The 21,599-nt window shown below is 41.6% G+C and overlaps 1 protein-coding gene across 30 annotated transcripts in view; it reads right to left on the reverse strand.

The window, feature by feature from the left end:
- Positions 1-21,599, reverse strand: part of CAMTA1 (calmodulin binding transcription activator 1) — an 813,322-nt gene that overhangs the window by 3,204 nt on the left and 788,519 nt on the right. For 4 of the 30 annotated variants that reach the window (XM_074334119.1, XM_074334115.1, XM_074334118.1 and 1 more), the window contains 10 exons: positions 20,829-21,144; positions 19,890-20,413; positions 16,193-16,380; positions 15,439-15,685; positions 14,574-14,645; positions 13,056-13,076; positions 11,445-11,638; positions 10,786-10,860; positions 7,718-7,748; positions 2,600-2,926 (listed from right to left, as the gene is read on the reverse strand). In XM_074334119.1, coding sequence (XP_074190220.1) covers positions 2,702-2,926; positions 7,718-7,748; positions 10,786-10,860; positions 11,445-11,638; positions 13,056-13,076; positions 14,574-14,645; positions 15,439-15,685; positions 16,193-16,380; positions 19,890-20,413; positions 20,829-21,144 — 1,893 coding nt within the window. In that variant the 3' untranslated portion in view covers positions 2,600-2,701. Of the gene's footprint in view, positions 1-2,598; positions 2,927-5,881; positions 6,155-7,717; positions 7,749-10,785; positions 10,861-11,444; positions 11,639-13,055; positions 13,077-14,573; positions 14,646-15,438; positions 15,686-16,192; positions 16,381-19,889; positions 20,414-20,828; positions 21,145-21,599 lie in introns of those variants that run through there. The other 26 variants (XM_074334146.1, XM_074334135.1, XM_074334133.1 and 23 more) reach the window with 19 other exon arrangements.

Here is a 21,599-nt window from a genome sequence, read left to right on the forward strand (position 1 = left end):
CGGACTCACTCACAGATATGCAACAGTGACTCCACCACTGGGAAAGTTTCTAGAATTTGAAGAATTCTTCACTCAAAATCTGACAGCATAAACACCAAGATACCCATTTGCAATTTTTATAGAGTGAACAGGGAAAGCTTTTAAAGTCCAAGCTCATCACTGAGATGAAATAAAAGGAGACTGAATGATAAACCAAAAATATTTTAGTTTCACAGCAGAGAATCTTTGATCAGCTGGTCACGATGGGTCTGAACTTAAACATTTTTCTTTTAGATAAAATGGTCACATGTGTTTTTGCAGTTTGTTTTGCAGTTTCTTTCTGAACGAATTCAAAAGTCAACTAAGTTCTCAAAAGGTTTTAAAGGTACCATGTAAATACTCTGCTATAAACCTAGCAAAAGCCTCACACACCGCTAAGATAAAGAGATGCCTGTCCACACGCAGAGACGGAAAAATGAGACACTGCAATTTTCGGATATATTTTCTAGGCTTTCATAACTCCTGTGCAAAAGTGGAGAATTTAGTTCTTAGTTTCATGAGGAGGTTTTCACAGTACCTATCCTAGCATTAGAAAATGATATCCAAATGCGTTAAACAGCATAGGTACTTTTTTTTTTTATTTTTTAACAGAGAATCATTCAAGGAGGAATTAGGATAAAAAGGAAGAGAACACTTATGTTCCAATAGCTGTACAGGTTACTTAATATTTGTTACCTTCTTCGGCCCTCACGACATCACCATTATCTAAAATTTGTGATTCACGGGACTTAAGCAGCCTGCCCCAAATCACACAGCTAACAGCAGGGCCGGGACTTGAAGCCAGGTTACCTGACTCCACCTCTTTACGCTACTGCCTCTAATAGTATCTCAGGATAACAACAACAAAAATTTGTTTAAGTTATTGTTTTTTTCAAAAGACTCGCTAGAAAACATGCTTCTGAAAAAATTTCCATGGCATAAGTATGTTGTTGAAAACTTTCATAGTTTCTCAGTTCTAGGATGTCATCCTTGACCTGACGCTATGTTTTTATTCCCATGTTTTAGAGAAAAAAACACCCCCACATACAATGGACTTATTGATTTTCAACACAGATTTGAACTGTGAAAAGATGGGTCTAAGAATCAAGGAAATGCAAGCTTTTTAGCCTCCTTCTCCGATTTGCAGTTTGCAGAGCATGTTGATGTTGACTTACCTCTGATGAAAGTTTAGATGAACTTGACTTTTACAACCTGCCTTACTGGACTCGTAAGTGAAGTTTAATGTTATCTGAGGGTAGATTATTAGGCTAAGACAGAGGTGCCGAATTTTTGTTTTGTTTTAAATCAAATGTCAATAAAATGTTTGAATGTTATACTGCCTCCAAAGAAACAGAAAACAGTTAATTCTATTACTGAAGTGATTTAGAACCCGATAGAATTTTTGTTAACAAATTCTAAGAAACAGATGTTTCAAATCAGTGTTTCAAATAGTTACAGCAATTTGTGGTTGCCTTGTCTCAGTCAAGACATGACTCATGGCTAAGAGGCACAGGTCAACTAAAAATGTATCGAGCACAAGGAGGGTACCCAATGAAAGTTTTAACAGTTATTATCGGTGGGTGACTCTCCTTGCCTATTTGTACTTCCAACTTGCCACAATGGGTATGTGCTCCATATGTAATAATTATTATCCCTGCTTGTCACTCTTTGAAAAACAAAGTTTATGTTACCTAGTCCCTGTTATATTACGCCTTACAAATGTTGTATTCATGTGACACAAAAAAAGTGAAAAATTCAGTGGAGGAAATATATTCAATGTGAGAAATCAAAATCAATTGACTGAACTGGCTTCACTGAGATTCCCTGAATTGTAAGCATATTTTTCAGTATGCAAACTTGGTAAATACAGACCAGAATTTTTGAAACTGCAATTATACTTGAAAGTCCAGTACCTATGGTCACCACATCTATAGAACTTAGAATGCAGATGTTCCATAAACTTCTGTTGTTATGGTATACAAACTCAGCTATGGGCTACTGAGATTTGGTTCTCTTAAGGAATTAGAACTTAGACTCATTTGGTGCCAAGGAAGAACTGAACCTAAAAATGTCCAGGTTATCTAAAAACACACCCCATTATAATTACACTTACTTCTGAATTTCATTACACAGAAGACAGGCAAAGCAGTCTTCCCTGAGATTGTAAAGACAATTAATACAAGACAGAAACTAGATCTTCTGTAGGTACAAGGCTATTACTACTCTGAGAGCTGCAAGGACTGCATTTCGGAACCTCCTACCAGTAACCTGGAAAATAATACTCATACGACTGGCCTGGAGTTAAGGTAACAGGATAGCAAGACATTCACCTATGAACATTCAACTAGGCTGAAGATAAGCACCCCTTTGGGATACTGTTGCACTCTCAACCACAAAGGACAAATTAAAAAAAACAAAAACGTTGCATCATAATGTTCTGACGTGATGTATAAGCAACAGCACTGAAAGCCAGCAAACGCCCACAGGGTTTATTCCCATCAGACGTCCAATGATAATTTATGAATAAATGAAGTAGGCCTGCTTTGGAAACTTGTAGCAAACAATGGCTCATGGGTAAAGCGTAAGGCAAAGCTGTTTCATTACATCTCCTCAGTAACGCTCAGCCAGAGAAATGTTTCATGAGTCAGTGGATTCAGCAGGTATATTCTCGCAATGCTGGACGTCAGAAATATACAGGGCAGCCAGATGTGGCTTTCTGGTTAGTTACCTGTTGCTCTGAGAGCTGCAATAGCTTGTGGGGGGATTTAGGAAAAGAGAGATCTTGCCATTTTCCAGAAATCTCATTTGGATTGCAAAACAAAAAAGACAGAGAGGCCCAATAAGAATGACACAGAGCATGTTGTCTGCAATTTAACACACACCACTGTGTTCCAAAAATATTCATTTCCTAAAAGAGGCAAGTAAGACAAAATTACTTTGGAGATTTATATTACATCCATGATGACACATCCCATTCATTTTTCACTCATTGAACATACTGGGCCCTTGGAAACTGTCACTTATCAAATTTAATGCAAGATGTGTGATATCACAGCTGCTGACCTAGAGCACGCTTACTTTTCTCAGTTAAATGGTGTTACTTCCCAGGCATTGCTAAAGAACTGTCCCTTAGATAAAAGTGTATGTCACAAAGCAAGAACTGTAAGCAGAACTTGGTAATGAGCCACAGAAGCTATTCCATGGGGCTACTCTCCAGACTCAGGACTGAGATCGCTACTTACCAAAGTAACTGGTAGCCTCTGGGAAAGTTATGTGTTTAGAAATCTAGTTCTCAAATACAGAAACTGCTGTTTAAAAATTTGTGACCAAGAACTGTTTTCTTTGCTTCCTCCAATTAGGGTTCTTTTATTCCAGTAGGATAGCTTCACCCACCTTTATTGGACATGCGCAACTGAGCCAGTAATTTACAAGAAATAGGCTATTTAAGTACCAGAATTCTTGCTGTTTGTCGTAATAGCTGTAGTTACTGTTACAGGTTGTAAAGCTCTCTCACAGAAATACTATCTCAAATAGTTTGGAGGAAAATAATTTGTGTAGGAATTACTTTTCAGAGTGGGCTCTTTGATCTATGAAAACACTCCAATACCTACAAAAAAAGAAATTGTCCGAAAAAGAGAAGTGGAAGCCATTTTCTAACTAGAAAAAGAGGTATCGTCCTTTTCAGTGTCGGTACCTTGACGATACATCGTTATGTAATTCAATTATTTACTATTTCCTTTAATAGGAGGCATTTTGGTTTTTTGCTAGAGAGCTGAATAACATCCTGTTACATAGACCGAAAATCCAGCTGGAAGTAGTGTTTTCAGCATGTACACGTGACATGGAGTATGTCAAGTTAACTGAGAAACATAATTAAAACTACTGATCCAAATGTCTCTCCGTGTATAACAATTTATCTTAAACAGTTATTGCGTCCAAGACAGACACATCCCTATGATGGTATCAAGAATTTGGAAACTCCGTTTTAAGTTATTGGATGAATCGGGCGGAGCCTGAAGTGAAAGCGCTGGACTCAGGAAAGAGTATCTGGAGCTTTTTCTTAGCCTTCCCCAAGTGAAGACTGAAAACGTGGTCTTTTCTGATTGCTCTGCTGTTGGAATTAACCTACTTTTTTGTTGTTGTTGTTGCCTACTGTGTCATAATTCTGACATCACCTTTTTTAATTTTTAAAATTCTTTTATTATTTTTTAAAGATTTTATTGGGTATGGGGAACAGGACTTTATTGGGGAACAGTATGTATTTCCAGGACTTTTTTTTCAAGTCAAGTTGTCCCTTCAGTCTTAGTTGTGGTGGGTGCCGTTCAGCTTCAAGTTGTTGTCCTTTCAGTCTTAGTTGTGGAGGGCACAGCTCAGCTCCAGGTCCAGTTGCCCATTGCTAGTTGCAGGGGGCACAGCCCACCATCCCTTGCGGGAGTCAAACCGGCAACCTTGTGGTTGAGGACGCGCTCCAACCAACTGAGCCATCTGGGAGGCAGCTCAGCTCAAGGTGCCGTGTTCAATCTTAGTTGCAGGGGGCGGAGCCCACCATCCCTTGCGGGACTTGAGGAGTTGAACCAGCAACCTTGTGGTTGAGAGCCCACTGGCCCATGTGGGAATCGAACCGGCAGCCTTCGGAGTTAGGAGCACGGAGCTCCAACCGCCTGAGCCACCGGGCCAGCCCCTCACCTACCTTTTAAGATAGCCTTCTGATTCATTAATCTAGGATTTGGGGTCCAAGAGTGTTTTACAAACACTGTACCATAACACTTAATTCTTTAAGTTTTCAAATATTATCTTTTGAGGTGTAAACCTTTAGTGTCTTACGTATGCTTTTTAAATTAGTATTTATCTTTTTTGATGTAAATGCCACGAATCTAAGTTGTCCCGCAGAGAACGCTCTGCCTCCCAAGGGAAATTACAACTTGGGGACTATCAGAGGGAGTGTCACTGTGACTTCTCTGGTGGTACAAGGAGGGAGAGGGATATTACTGGTAATTAGACAAAGCCAAAGAAAAGCTTCTCCTCAATTCACAGCTCAATAAATATGATCACATTAGCAGAAACCATCAGGCTTCCCAGCTTCTCTCTTTCAAACTCCCTAAAGCCTGGGGGCATAAGGGATGTTAATGAAATGCCAACTTTCCAGGCATGAGGTATTTTAGGAGCTTACCACAGAATGCAGTGGGCGCTTATGAAATGAAGGGAGGGACTCTGGTTGGCATTGAAAAGCACCTTCAGAAAATGTGGTCTTAAAAATAATCATTAACATACTCTAAACCAATAAGCTTCAAAAGTGCGTAAGTGATCATTTTTACTAAAACGTTGGTTCCTTGCAGCAGACTGTATTAATTGCATATAACATGCAAGATACTACTACACCTATCGACTGGTTAAACTGGATACTAGGGCATGCGTCTGTTCTCTTGGAATTATTTTTAAGTGGACAGAAATATTACTTATGTATGCCAACAGTGAGGGGAAATAAAAAGAGAAATGGAGATTTTAGTTCAGTTTTTCTCCTGTATTTCACAGACATCTCTGAGACAGCTCTACCACACGGGACCTGAACTATTTCAGTTGTAACTTGCCTAATTCTAAAGGGAACTAACTAGTTAAATTTACAAATAAGTATAGCTGCTTTATTTTTATTTATTTATTTAAAGTTTATTGGGGTGACAATTAGTAAAGTTACATAGATTTCAGGTGTACAATTCTGTGATACATCATCTATATCTCACATTGTGTGTTCACCACCCAGAGTCAGTTCTCCTTCCATCACCATATATTTCCCTTTACCCGCATCTACCACCCCTCGCCCCGCTTACCCTCTGGTAACCACTAAACTATTGTCTGTGTCTATGAGTTTTTGTTTCTTCATTTGTTTTGTTCTTTTGTTGTTTTCAGTTTTATATACCACGTAACAGTGAAATCATACAGTTCTCTACTTTTTCTTGTCTGACTTATCTCCTTAGCATTATAATTTCAAGATCCATCCATGTTGTCACAAATGATACTATTTCATCTTTTCTTATGGCCGAGTAGTATTCCATTGTGTATATATACCACAACTTCTTTATCCATTCATTTATTGAATGACACTTTGGTTGTTTCCATGTCTTGGTCACCGTAAGTCAAGCTGCAATGAACATTTATTTATTTTTTAAACATCTTTCTCTTTCAGCCATCATCCATGGTTTTAAGTAGGTGAGATTTTAAATCTTTTATAGGAATAAGGTCTTGATTTAGGAAGAACTTATAAAAACTCAATATTCCTATCATATGTTGGCAAACGACGGCCTGTGGGCCAAATCCAGCCTAATGCGTATTTGTGTGAATAAAGTTTTATTAGAACACAGCCACAAACATTTGTTTATGTTCCGTCTATGGCTGCTTTCACGCTATAGTGGCAGGACTGAGTGGTTATGACTCAGACTGTATGGCCTTTTAAGAAAAAGTTTGCCAACCCTTGGCTTCAAATATAATGAATAAATATTAACATCAACATACATGTAATTAGGTGGGAAATTATATCTCCAGAAACATTAGAAGTTTTAGATTTTTGGAAGTATGATCTTTTCTTAGAAGTCTTACAAATGATGATATAAAGTATTAGTGTCAGGTTGAGAAGGGAAGGCGCTGAATGTGGCTGAGTTGAAAGAGAGAACCCCCATGTTATATTTTAAATGCGTCTTCTTTTGGGACTATCTATAGGATAAAATTGTCAAATTAATCTAAACTCAAGTCTGATTGTGCTGCATTCTATTCCTGGTTTTTAAAACAGTTTTCTGTCGCTTAATCCTTCACTATAACTTAAGACGTGTTAAAGTCGCACCTGGCAGGGTTCACCCCCTCGTGCATACTTACAGGTCAGCATCATATTCTAAAACCTCAAGACCACTAGCAGTGTCTACTGAACACCTGTTCATTACCATTTCTTTAAAATACATATTCTATGGGAACATCTCCTCTTAACTGCAATACGGAATATACAGATGTGAGACACTTCATACCACATTCTCTTTATTTGTCTTTATTCAGCCTTGCCATTAAATGCTGGGAGTCAGGCTGGCTCACTCTTTCAGTGAATGTCCTGGGTTGATTCTGAAAGGGCAACTGTGTGTACTGACTTACCTCAGTGCACACGGGAAAGGGCCTTTTAGAAAATAAAACTACAGGGACAGGGTAATGGGGACACAGTGATTCTAAATAAGAAATAGGTTAAAAAACAAACCAAAAAAAACAAACCAAAAAAAAACGGCCCGTATCAACTAGTGAGCCTTCTTGCTTTAGAAATTTGGACACAGCAGAGGAGAAAATTTCATCTGGCAAATGACCTGAACCACAACCCACCACCTGCTTAACGTCTTCTTACAGGGCAGCCATATTGAGCTTTGCCCTGGACCCCCAGCCATCGTTTTACACTGAAGGCCTCTCCCACCGAGTTCTCAGCATGCCCTTCGCGGTTCCAGAAGGTCCTCCCTTTCACTCCTCATGCATTTGTACAGCTATTGCATGTGACTGTTTTCGGGTTGTATCAAGTAGCAATGTTAGTAATTAGGGTTAGTTTGACTTGTATCGTATTTCATTCAAAATGGATGTGAAACTTACTGGCATACCTAGGCTGCAGCCCCATGCAAGCAAGCAAAAAGCAAAATATTGAAAATGGAAGATAAACTGGCTAGCAGGCAGCTAAACTCACCCTTTTGTACAGCCTATGGTCCACCAGGGGGCTTTAGACAGTAAAACAATACCAAAGAGCTATTAGCATGTGAGGGTCACAACAGAAATCTTATCAATAGCTTTATTTCAACCGAAAAAGAGTATCAAGTGGTTCCTTTTATGGAAAGAAAAAAGAGTGGTGGTGGTGGTGGGATATGTGTGATGAGCAGGTAGAAAATGCACCAACTTACTCTTGAGTCTAAAAATGTTAGGGGTCGTGTGACCTAGCAGATCCTTAAGAAATGAGACCCCTCTCATTGATTCCTGAAGCCACTACCTACTTCCCTTTTTCTAAGAGGGTGTCAGATCAAGTTTTCTATTTGAATGCTTCTAAAGGACAATCCACATGACAATTTCTCTTAATATCCAGTAAACCCTGACTGAAAACAGGGTTATACTCATCCTAGGGAAAATATGAGTCCAAATTTCCAGGATACGTTTTCAGGATTTCTTCAAGCTCCTTAATTGAATACATAGGGATGGGAAGTGAATACTGACCTTATACAGTCAGTATACAGAGGTGGTTAGAATTTGCAGGCACGTTTTTCTAAAATCTGAACTACAAAAGGGCAAGTTACAAAAAGGGCCAGTAAGGTCTTTATTTACTCCCAAATAATGAACAGAAATTCAGAGTCCATAATCCAATATTCTCTTCATAACAAACTTTCTTGTTACCCTTATGAGGTTATCACTAAAGTAGGAACCTAAGAAAGGTAAAATCTTCATGAAATTCTTCTCTACTAGTTTACAAAAAAGAACTCTAAAACCACGAGTGAAAGGACTCCTTTTTCAGCCCACATTGGGAGGTAGCTTTTTATGCATTTCTTTTGTTTAAATATCTTTTTTTGGCGGGGGGGGGGGCAGGGGAGACACAATCATTCAGACTATAGCAGCTCTATAGCATTTAAAACAATGAGGTAAAGTTGCAAAGTTGCCCAGGCTGCTTCTGTACCGAGTGTTCTCTATTGCATTCCAGTGGTACACTTCTGTTTTTAATTCATCTGTAGATGGATCGTGCTAAGATGTTAGGCTCCCATGATGGCAGGGAGCATATCTTAGTCATCTTTGCTTAACTGTAGTTTCTTTGTTTCCAAAATGGGAATAATTAATACCTAAAAGGGCTATTATGTGAATTGGCAAGATAGTTTCTAAGCATAATTCTTACAACATAGTTTTTTTTTTTTGAATTTTGACTATCTTACCCTCCCAACTCACCCAATAAAAACACATGGCACTGCTTTGGCAAAAAAAAAAAAAAAAAAGAAAGAAAGAAAATGAGCATGGGATTTTATGTAATTTTGCTCATAATCACCAAGGTTGCATCACCTATCCTTATTTTCAAAGCTTAAGGATAAGACAGAAGAAACAAGGAAAATTAAACTTGTGAACATTTCGGTTTGTTTGAAGTGGAAGAGGAATGTAAAAGTAATTTTCTTGAAAATAACATCTGTCAGGGAAGTATCAACTACAGCCTCAACAGTGCTGGAGAGAGTCTTCTTGGGTTTTTCATTTCACAGGTAGGAGAGGAAAAGGGAAGAAGGGAGGGTGAGTACATGAGAACATCCGAAAATGGCTTAGGTCGGTCTTTGATCGTTTCATGACAGAAACAAAACAAATGACTCTATTTAATTGGATGCAAGAACTCTAATACTAAGTCACAGGTATGTCTGAATAATAAAGAAAAGAGGCTGACTTTGGTAAGGCCTGTAGAGTTCATTTCATTATGTCACAGCCATTACCCCATACTTTGATAAGCATTTCCCAAGGAGGCTTCCTTCCTGTTTCAGAGATACTGCCTCTCATTGGTTAGCTAATCTGGGAGAGTCCCCAGCCACTCCCTGGTCGGGATCAGATGGGTGGCTGAGGCACAGAAAGTGTATACTAGCTGCTCATAGCATTCTAGCTAGAGAATACCAAGGATTACCCTAAAGAACGTGCTGTTTATTCAAGTTTTTATTATTGTTTGTGTGTGGTTCTGTGCATGGTCCCTTCTATTGTCATGTAAATGAGTTCTTTTGCTAATTCAAGTACTTGTACCCAGTTAGCCCGTTAAGTCTCAAAGTCAAAATATTGTCAAAGTTAGCAAGCAGATAGTTTTAGGAATCAGAAAAACCAACGTAAAATGAAACCTCTGAGGAGTCGAATTGGATCTGAACACTAGGGCTTCTGGTACAATTAAACCGGAAGGGGAAATAAGATATTAAGGAGTGAGCTTTAATTAAAGTTGGGTTCTGTGGACTGCACGGCTCCCCGGATGCAGGAGACACAAGACCACATGGGGAGTCATGTCAACGCGGCTCGGACCAGACTATTAACCTAAAGAAAGAAAACAAAACACTTCACCAGCCCCCCCAAAACCTAAGGAAAGAACCTAGTCTTCACAAAGAAAGGTCCAATTTGAGGGAACAGAGATAAAGTCCTGTAGCTTGGCTCCACGGGAAGAGGCTGTCTCCGTGGAATGCTGGGGTCTCAGGAACCCACCTCCTTCTAATTGAAAACGGGCCTCTCCTGTTAGGTGTGTGTACGCTTTCTCGCAGTTTCTCCTGTTCTCATTACAGATGAGCTTTAGTGGGTCTTTCCATAGAGCCTGCTGGCTAGTACATGTCCAGCAGAGGGCACCAGCTACTTAGCAGAAATCCCACATCAGAAAACTGGGCTGGAATGAGTGGTTTTCTGGCCTTTCCTGGAGAATAGAAACGGTTTATTTCCTGTTTGGACACCTATTAGCATAGTGAGGGTTTAGAGGGAAGAACACACTGCAATGGGACATAGAAATAATCGGTGAAAGAGAAATGTGGAATGAAAAGCTTGCCCAGGGAAGCTGTCCTTACCCCCGAATTAAAGCAGGAAACCGGTGGCAGGACTGCCACGGTTCAAACACACCCAGATACTCCCGAACAGCTCCCAGCATTCCAATGGCAGCGACTCAGTCCTTAGTTAGAGTGTTTGTTGGGGGTTAGCCTCGCTAGGAGTTAATGAGTGGGTCAGAGGATTAGGGTGTTTATTACTCGTGATGACTAAAATGTATAGATGGGCAAGTTTATGTACCTGTGGCGACAGCGTCGTAGAAACCTCATTATTTTTCGAGCAGCTTGGTCCTGCTTTTTGGTTAGCAAACTGCTCCTGGAAAATAAACATTGAAAATCAGATGTCATGTCCCTGCTCTTTCACGACTCTTTACAAGCTCACTTGGTAGAGAAAGGCCTCCTGGCCTTACAGAGGCTTTCTTAGTGCAGAAGTTGACCGGCCTGGCTTTGGTGCTCGTTGGCCTACTATTTCCTAAACTTCTTGTGTCAGTGCAGTTGTGCTAAATGTTTGTATGACACTCCCTCAAGGGGAGTCGCTTAACTCTGCTCCTCCTGAGTCTGCCGTGGAGTAAGGCGGGCATGTAGACTGCTGCAAACAGAGTGCCGCCTTTCTGAGCAGCAACTTGGGTCCTGCCAAATTCTGACAGAAGTTGAAACTGGGCGGTGACATCAAAATCCTTGTATGGGGGGGTGGAGAGAGAATGAGCTCCACGGATAAAATTAGATGAACAACAGGCATAACTCTACAAAGTCACGACGACTGGAATGGTCTGGACAGGACTCACTGCCAAATGCTTTCGTCCTGGCACAGACCCTAACACCAGCACCGGGCAATTCTTTCAACTAAGTCAGGGTTCCCTTCCCTAGACAGCTCTACCTCCAGGAACCTTCCCAACCCACCTGAGCTTCTGCTGAACGATGACGGCCGTCCGGCGTGCCTGCCGCCTCCTGCCACACTTCTTGTAACTGCGGTAATACTTCTGGATCAGCACGGCAGCACGGCGGCTCTGCTGGAACTTCTTTTGTTCGTAGTAACTTCGGAATTTGCTCTGGATAAGGATGGCAGCCTGTGTCATCTTTTTATAAAGTGCATACTGCAGGGGAGACAAGAAGCAGCACAGTAACAGCAGGAGCCACACCAGCCTGTGCGTCCTCTGAGCTCCTCAGGGCCGGGAAGAAGAGACGTTACTTTGCCCCTTTATCACCAGTCTGTTGGGGCTTTAATCACCAAAGAGGCAAACTGGGAAGCTTCACACCTACCTTCCCAACATGCAAAGCATTACTTTAAGGGTCGCCTTCAGACTATGTATTGTTTTAAATGTGCTTCCCCCCCACAACAAAACATCAAAATATATTGTCCTCCTTGAGAAAAAAGAATTAATAGCAATCCACATAGACATTTAGGAATCTTAAAAACAGATACAAAAAGTAAAATTTTAAATGTTTGAGCTGAATATTACTATCCAATTTCGAAACATGTTTACTTCACCCTTTTTTACGCCTCCGGGTCCCCACCGTACGCGTACACAAGGGTACTTAGCAGTCAGCTTCTGACGCCTAACTACCATTCCATGTAACAAATTTCTGAGTTACAAGGTCCCAAATACAAGGCTTATCATGAAACGCTGACACCTTTAAGCCATTTTAACCTGCAAAAGATTCACACTCATAGGACCAACATGGGAGTGAAGCCATGGGACCCGGAAAACTGTCCCAGAACCAGGGACAGCTCAGCAGCCAGCCAGCACACAGCCCTCCGCCCAGGCAGCAGCAGAACTCGCCAAATGAGGGGTGACGGCATGGACAGTGAGTTCTCTTCCACTTCAGTCTCTAGACACTCACAATGCAGAGCGCTCCATATTGAACAGCTACGTCCGCATTGCTAATGAAATCAGAGAGTATGACTCGGGACCAGGAAGCACCCTGCTTACAAGGCGGCAACTTACCATCGTGGGGAAAAATAGCCCTCAGAACACCGAGGACATACACCTGTGCAGATATGAGGCAGGATGGGGGGAGGGACTGGCCTCTCAGAAGGTTTAAGACATAGGACCCTTCTACAAGCATCCTCTGCAGTCTGATCTGATCTGCTTCCCGTTGTCATTTGTCCGAAAGTCTTTCAAGACAAAAACACTGCATCCTACAGAGGCCTGCGGTTTCCAACACCATGGCCTGAGCACTGCCCGCTCAGAACCTGCCCGGCCACAGGGAAGCACATGGGAAAAGGGGAATTTACTTAGTGGCCCACTGGGCTCAGGTCGGCTTGGATGGATTCTTTAGACCGACACTGGCCGAAAAAATGTCCAATTATCATTAATGTCAAAACGCACTCCAATGAATAACCTCACGGTCCCCAGAGGACAGATGCACTGTGGTTAGGTGGCCTGGCAAGGGGACTGTGCCTGTGGCATGAGCCTGCCCTCTGAAGGGCCCCTTCTTGTAGCTGGTAATGGGTGTGAAGTTTGTGACTCTGGTGGAATGGCTTGTGAGAGGACTTGGGTGTATCATTACCTTCAAGGCTATCCATGTCAGCTTGGGGGAGAAACAGAAAATACAAGATTAACGTTAGATTGCCGAATAGAAAGAAATTAAGCACCAGAACCAATAAAACTCCCACCACCAACAAAAGAGAGGCAACCTGGCTACATGAATGCCTTCCACCTAACAAAATATTTGTCTTAATATTTGTCAATATTTCATGGAAGAATGCCTTCCGTCTTACTGCTCATAGACAATACTTCTTTGGGGGGGAGGGGTGGGATTTAAAATACCTCATATTTTGAAATAAATACCTGTTATAATCACGGACTTGAAACTCTGATTCTGTGTATGGCTTGTGCTAACCAAACAGAGGCCAGAGCGCAGAGCTGCTCTCCCCGCTGCCGAGCTTCAGGAACCGTGGTGTCAGCGTTTACACAATAAACCTTCATTTTCTGGGATCCTGAACTCAACTGGCTATAAACTGAAGATGCCCCGCCCCCGCTCAGGAGTAGGGCTTAATCCTAGAGAACTTGAGAAAACAGCAACCCACATCAGAAACCACAGCCCTCAGTCTTAACAAGAGAACTGAGTCCCAGATTTCTTACGTGGCTATTATACATCTTAGCATCCATTGTTCCTTAAATAAAATTTTAAAACCGACCTAAAGCACAACCTACTAAAAGGTTCCAGAATCTACTGACAGGACTGATCTTTATCATAGGAACCACTTAAAACTCAATGAGGCAACGTTTTATATTTTCTAGCCACCGAGATGGTTAGCAAGGTCTAATGTTTTCTTAATTTTGCTGAATCTCAGTTTCTTCATCTGTAAAATGGAAATGAAATTGTTTACTTCAAATAATGGTCAGGAGCGAGTGAGGTGATGTGCCTACAAGATCCTGTACATTCGAGGTACTCCATCAACACCAGTTCTCTTTCCTCTCTGACGGCGGTTATCTAACCCTACAGGTTGTTTAGGGAACAGTAATACTGCGTGACTTAGATACTCTTCTCGCATCTGTTAATGAAGGAATGCAAAAAGCACTTTAAGATTTTCAAAGATTTTTACAATTCTTCATTTTAAAACGGTTAGGAAGAAGCTGAAAGGAAAAAAGTTACATCACTAAGGGTGATATAACTTACATAATTCAAGGTCAAAGATAATAGCCAGTGTTTACCTTCTCCAATCACATTCAACCCCCTGGAGCTTGATAATTACTGCAGAGTTTATGGTAAAACTACAGGAAGAGAGGTCTCACCTTCAGGCACAAATAACTTTCTTTGTATCAGACCAATATCTCATAGAGGTGATAATACTAAAAGGCCAAAGATCTAACCCCAAATTATTTTGCGGCATAAGTTGAGGCAGATTTTTTTCTTCATCCTCTGGAACATTTCCCTCGGACTTGTAGTCAAGGCAATTCAAAGTCAGTCTTTGAACTGGGCAGCGGACACAGTGCTCTTTGCCCAAAGCTGACACTAGCACCCCCGGAGCCTTGGGCGGTTTGGGCGAGGCACATCTCCCATGTGACCCCAAACTCGGTTTACCTGTTTATATTTTCTGTAACAACGCTGAATGACAGCAGCAGCCACTTCTTGCTGTTCTCGCAGGGGTCGGCCCTTAAAGGGTACAGTGAAGAAGAAAGAATGATTTAGTAGAAGAAACGTTAACTTTCCTATGACTTAACTAGAAATATCACTCATTTGATTAACTTTCTCAGAACTAGGACCCCAGGTTTACCAAAAGACAGTGATCATTTCCACTATAAATTTTAAAAAATAAATTTACAGAATAAACCAACTAGTCTTGCTTCTGAAGAGAACCACGATATTTGGATGTTAGGAGGCCTAAAAAAATATTCACGTGCAAAGTATTTAGCAAGTTGGGTAGTGACTGGACTATTAGTCCTTAGAAACTGCCTGATCTCCTGTCTTCCCGAAGATAATTCAAGTGCTCTGCCTTTGGGTCAGTGAGTAATGGTTTCTAACACGGTCTTAGGACGGTGATTCCTTTGAGAGTCTGTGGAAGGCTATGGGCCACCTCCCACCAAAAATGCACATACAGACCTTTTGCCATAAAATTTTAGGAGTTCCTGGGCTGCCAAAGTCAATTCCCAGGCCTCCAGGCAGAAACTCCTGCTTTAGGTCATAAATTCCTTGCGGCAGTGGTGTCAACTTACTTTACAGTAACTAAATAATAATTATCCATTATCACTTCCAACAGTAAGTTGAGATGGTAATAACCATCATGCAACTGGTCAGTTTTATTTTTCTAAAGTGACAATCTAATTTCAAGTAACGATTTTATAAACCGGAGGACAGAGAAGAAATGGCATACGTTTCAGCTCGAATGCTTCTTTCATCCACCTCCCTGGTCTCAAGAATGTCACATCAGGACTCCACTCTACTTTACCTTGTACTTCCGGAAAGCTGTCTGGACAAGCCTGGCAGCTTCGTAGAGTTCTCTCTGTTCGTGATCAGTCAGAGTTAGCTGAGCAAATTCATTTTCGACTTTCTCACTGGTAGACGCACTCAGGAATTCCGACCAATCGGCTGCAGATGGAAGGCTAGGTTTCTCGAACGCTATTTCACTGACTGGAGAGCTTCCGGGGCTCAGGCTGGTATTAGAAGAAGGGGTTAGAGGCTCATTATATGCACTTCTGAAACAAGAGGAGACACGGGGAGAGAGACTGGTGATCGGTTGGCATGATCCATTCCGCGGTGATTTCTGAGACAAGACGGGATCCACCAGGAGCCACTGTGGACTATTAGGGGTCCGCCATCAATCGGTAGGGCAGGTTAGGTAGTAGTACCCCGACTTCAATTGCCCTTCAGTTACTAAGTTCATACCGAGCACCCATTCTGAGTTTCGTACAATGCTTACTATTTTACTAAACCCACTAAGTACACTCTCCTGTCCTTATGAAACTTCAAATGGATCTGGGGGAAGACACTGTGATATGTTATCTCACACACTCCGGTAGGAGGGGAAGAACCACGGAGACGTGAGCACATGCGTAGGGCCGTGAATGTGGCAATGGAGCTGGCCCTAACGCTTCCTCCCTTCTTTAACAAGGCCTCAGACTACACAGCACTCCTCGCATCCAGCTGGTCTCCCGCGCCTCCAGATACACCCAGGAACTCATCCTGGAAGTGGCCTGACTGACCTGATCTGGGCAGCATTCGGCAGATGGTCAACATCAGCGAGATAACTGGCCAGCCAGCTCATGGTACTGCTAATGGTGGCAGCGTCTGGCCTCTCCAATGCTGACGACTCCATGGGCACAAAATTCTCCTGCTTGATCCGCTCAGGCGTGGCTTCAATGATGTGTTCTGCCAAGGTCATCATGTTTACCTGGACAGCGGAGTTCACAAGACATTCAGGTTAGACCGGGCTTAGAAGGTACCCAGGCCTGCTTCCCCCCTCCTGCTCCCGCCCCCCGCCCCACCTTGGAAAGAAGGAAATGAGGGACGGGGGCTTATATCTCAGTCCAGTTCATTCCAATGTCATTGTAAGGTTTTACACAATTCACCCGAATATGCTGGGACCTCACCTCCAAAGGAGCATTTGGCCCCAAACCTTCCGTCAAGTCTCAGAGCAGTTCTGGCTTGTGCCCACTCTCCACCCAAGCCAGGGGTCAACCACGTGACGACACTATGACTGGGCAGTTCTATAGTTAGGTTGTTATAGTAACATGGTGACGCCACTGGTGACCTAACCATATCCACCATGCCCCGTGTTGCCTCACCTAGAGAACCCCAGTTTTGTAGAGAGTAGCCATGAGCCAAACTGCAGGGGACAGCTCATGAATGATAAGCCAATTATGAGAATCCTCCTCTGGATTTCCCTTCTGCCTGCGCACCGAGGGGAGAATGTCTGACCCACTTCCGGACAACGAGACTCTACCGGAGTCTGCTGGGAGGGGTCTGGGCAACGCCTCTGCTTTTCTGATGAAAGGTACCAGCGAGCCTGGCCCCCTCCTCTCGTCCTCCTGCCTGACTACACACAGCTCAAGCAGCCACGTTATAACCACAAAGCAACACGCATGACGAGGAGAGCCGAAAAGAACAGAAACGCCCCCAAAGTCTGGGTCCCTGAAGGTATCACCGAGCAACTGGACTTCTGGACCTCTTGTCACATGAGAAAAGTAGATTTTTTTTTTTTTTTAATTAAACCGCTGTAGTTGGGTTGCTGATATTTTCACCCCAAATACATTCCTAACAGTTACAATTAGGAATCCTTAAGACTAATCCACTAATCCGGAGTGAGATGTATGTTATCTTGTGTTAAAATCTTCCTCGCACATCTCTTGACAATGGAAATTGAAATACAGCACTTTAAGTTTTTATGGGAACTGAGAATGTTCTGAAAGGATCTATAAAAGGTGACAAAATGCTTATCTTACTTCATGAATGAACTTCAAAAACATGCGAAGTAAAAGAAGCCAGACACAGAAGACTACCTATGTTATGATTCCATTTATATGAAATTTCTAGAAAAAGCAAAACTCTGGGAATAGAAATCAGATCAGTGGTTGCCTAGGGTTGGGATGGGAGTGTTCTAAATGGAACTATGACTGCACAGCTATACTCATTTACTAAAATCCATCACAATGAACATACAAAAAGGAGTGAATGTCATGGTATGTCACTTAAACCTCAATAAAGCTGTTAAAAGCACTTGGGCAATTTTCTAAATTTTCAACATAGAACAAGAATTATTTTTGTAATGAGAATAAAAATGAAAACATTTAGGGAAAAAAAAATCAGTTTTTCTTTTTCTTCTGTATTGGCTCTCTTAATTTGTAGCTCAAACAGGAGGAAGTAGGTCCTACCTTGACATTGTTTTTTTCCAGGTAAGCATTCAAATATTTTATTAAAAGCAAAGTGAAAATTCGGGAGACTGAAGAATCTGGACAGTGACTCTACAGTCATCCCCAAATCCCCATTTTTATAATCACGTATCAGTGTAAGAAGATCTTAATATCATAGTAAGTACAACACTCTAGAATACTAAGTAGCTGATTATTGTTGTGATGGCTGCAAACGGCAAGCAAAATTTAAGTAACTTTAAACCAAATTACATTATTCTAAGCAGCTGGACCTAAAAAAATCATGTCATTCATTTCTAAATTTCTTGGATTATAGTCAGAGAAGATAGTCTTTAAATGTGCAGCTCTAGATTTTTATTTAAATTCTCTTGATGTCCTAGTATATAAGCAATATTCATAAACGTGTCTTGAATATATAAAAAGAACAGTTACACATATATATGTATTTGCTGCGTTGTTAATAACATGTATCTGTATAATTATATATATCATATATTAAATATATCATTTATATCAACTATATATATTAAGTCAAGCTTTCTAACTGTACTTTTCAATTTTTTCATATCTTTCACTTATCTACTTGATCCGACAAATTTTGAGATAGGTGTGTTAGTCTCACACTATGAGTAGAGTTATGGTTCCACATTTCTTCGTATTTGCTAGTTTTTGCTTTAATATTTAGAAGCTACGTTGTTGGGTACACAATGGTTCATGACAGTGATATCTTCTTGATAAATTATCTATATAATTTGCCTTGAATTATACTTTTTGTCTCTTTTCTTTTTATACATATTTGTCTTTTCTATCTTTACCCATCACTTCATTTTCTTTCTATTTCATTTTAGTTGTGTCTTTTACAAGTAGCATATATTTTGCTTTCGTTTTTACCCAAACTGAGAATCTTCTAATAGAAATATGTTACCAAAGTAGGACTGAATCATGTTTGAAAATATCCCTAATAATATCATCTTTTCTGTTTATTATTACGGTTGCTGCTTTTTACTTTGTTACCATTCCTGATTTTTTTCCAAATGGGGCAATTTATTTCCCTCTTCAGTGACACAGAAGTTCTGTAGCCTGTTTCTATGCTATTAACTTGAAATTTCTAACAAGCATATTTCAACCTACACTTATCTATCAATATTGCAAATGGAACAAACTCTATTATCCCCTAATAGGAAAGCTGCTTTAATACACTTTTACCTTCTTCACTTCCCGACCTCTCTGGTTTTGTTAAAATGATTTACAATTTCAGTTCTAGGTTATTTTTTAAACATTATTCCCCTTCTATTTAAAGAACCCCTCATTAACAACTGCTTTATACACACACCCACACTATCGATAATTATTCAGACAGATCAGTCTTACTGTTCCTTCCTCCATGAACAGCTTGCCATTTCTGGAATTATTTCATTATATTTAACTGCTATTTTTTTCATTTGGCTAACGTGCTTCTTTCGACTGCTGCCTTTTTCATAACTACGTACTCACTTTAGCAAAATATTATTCTCTCAAGGCTCAGTGAAAATATAAAGATTCTTTTCAGGTTAGTTTCTATTCTCTGCATCGACTCTGTTTCAGTGAAGGCCGACTGCTGTAAAGCTATGCCAGCCAATGGATATTTAAACTTAAATTAAGCAAACGTAAATAAAGTTTGAAATTCAGTTCCTGAGTCACACTAGCTATTATCAGGCCAAGATGCTATTACAACTCGTACTGAAAACACTGATGTCAGTCGCCCCAGACGCGAGGAAGAAGCAGAAGGCTTATGGGAGGGTCTGAGGAGCTGGAGCGAGAGGGGAGGCTCGGCAGACACCTGGGCCTGGTGCTCAGGCCCTACTCCGAGAGCTGATTCACTGACGTAGCATGCGGCCCAAGTACGGAAGGGCCTCCAACGTCCTCAAGCATAAGGCCGACTTCCGATCCTTCCCTGGCAAGAGAATCACACGCCCTCTGGACATGGATTGTGCAGATCAAGGGAGCAGTGACGACACGCCAGCCTGTGCAGGCTTACCTTACCCGTGCTTACCTGTATATCATCCATGGGCTGTGGGCAGTCCTCGTTCTCTGCACTATCACGGTAGGACCCCATCTCTGTATTCACCACCTCTCTGTTAGCCATCATCAGGACACTCATTGGTTCCCGTGGACGCACCTGTGAAGGTGCTGCCTCCTTTCCTACACTGGTCCCCTTCGGATTTCCAGTCACCTGTACTGTAGACACACCAATGTAAAGATCTTTGGGATTCCACTTTACTACAGGCTGAGATCCAGAGGCTTGGAATCCTGCAGTCTCTGGAGTGGGAGGGGAGAGTTCCCGGCTGTAGTCCCTCACTCCTTCACTGGGGCTGATTGTCTCAGGGACAGACTGCTTAGAACTAGGGCTCTGCTTCCTGATATTTGGCTGTTCCAGACTCAGTGCAGTGGAAAGCAGCTTCTCCTGCCTTGCCTGGAAGTACTCAGGGTTCAATTTATGCTTTTTGGGAGCTGGATAATCTTTGTGGCTCTCACTGCTGTAGTAATTAGAGGGTTCAGACCGAGGTCTTCTCAGCTCTGAAAAGTACAGTAGAAAGGGATAGTCAGGACAGGAGATAAAATTAGGAATCCTAAAGAATTAACACTTTCTCTATGCCTGAGAGACACAAAGTGCAAAGCCGGAACTCAAGACATGTCCCTAACATTGAAATATTCCCCAGAAGCATATACTGTATTCAGCTATTCCTCCTCCAAAATTTGTATTTCTTGTGCAGACATAGATTTTTTTTTTTTTTTTGCTACTTTCTGCATTTTTTTGGGGTGGTGGTGAGGGAGAAGGAGGGAAGCACTAGGCATTCTTACAGCTAAAAGGAAAATCAGAAACATAAAAAAACCCAAGCCCTTAAATGTCTGTGAGCATCCTATGGACTTCTCTAAGGGGAGGTGCATGAAAGCAAATGGGAAATCTGTCAATCTACTTGTGAATTTTTACCTGGATTGGTACTTGCAATAACCGTGACTCCTTTAGGTATTTCTGGAGAGTTGATGGCCTCACTGTGCCACTGGGTCATCCAGCTTTCTGTAGTAGGCTCTTCACCTGGAGGACAGTGGATTCTGGGGTTCTGCCCCAGCTGGGCCTGCTCATCCCTCTGCAGGTGCTCCAGACACTCCGCTAATTTGACATGACCCCTTGACCTGGCAATTCCCAAAGGCAGCCTTCCTAGAGAGTCGGGAATAGAGATGGCCCGACGGTCCCACTTGTACAGGACGACAGCAGCTTCTAAGTGCCCCAGGGCGCATGCCCACATCTAAAAAACAAGAAGACAGAGCAAGCTTCCTCAATACGAGTTTAAAATATGTTTTACTTGGCCACTGCTGCCAACTGATGAATTTTTCCTTGCTGGCAATGCCGACAGGGCCATAAAACATTACCATTACAACGTAAGTGATAAACGTCACACGAGGTCTGACAAGTAAGTTCGCAAACTTGTTGCACCGATGTTGCTAATCTTTTTTTTATAACAGAGGGATTATTCATTATGAATTTGTACCAAGTGGACAAACAGTAAACCAAGTTTATTACTTGGAAGTGCTGCAAAGGCTGTGTGAAAAAGTTAGACAAAAACGACCTGAACTTTTCGCCAACAATTCATGGCTCTTGCATCACGACAATGCACCAGCTCACACGGCACTGTCTGTGAGGGAGTTTTTAGCCAGTAAACAAATAACTGTATTGGAACACCCTCCCTACTCACCGGATCCG

This window comes from Rhinolophus sinicus, linkage group LG06 (assembly GCF_036562045.2).
Source record: "Rhinolophus sinicus isolate RSC01 linkage group LG06, ASM3656204v1, whole genome shotgun sequence".
Classification (NCBI taxonomy): Eukaryota; Metazoa; Chordata; class Mammalia; order Chiroptera; family Rhinolophidae; genus Rhinolophus; species Rhinolophus sinicus.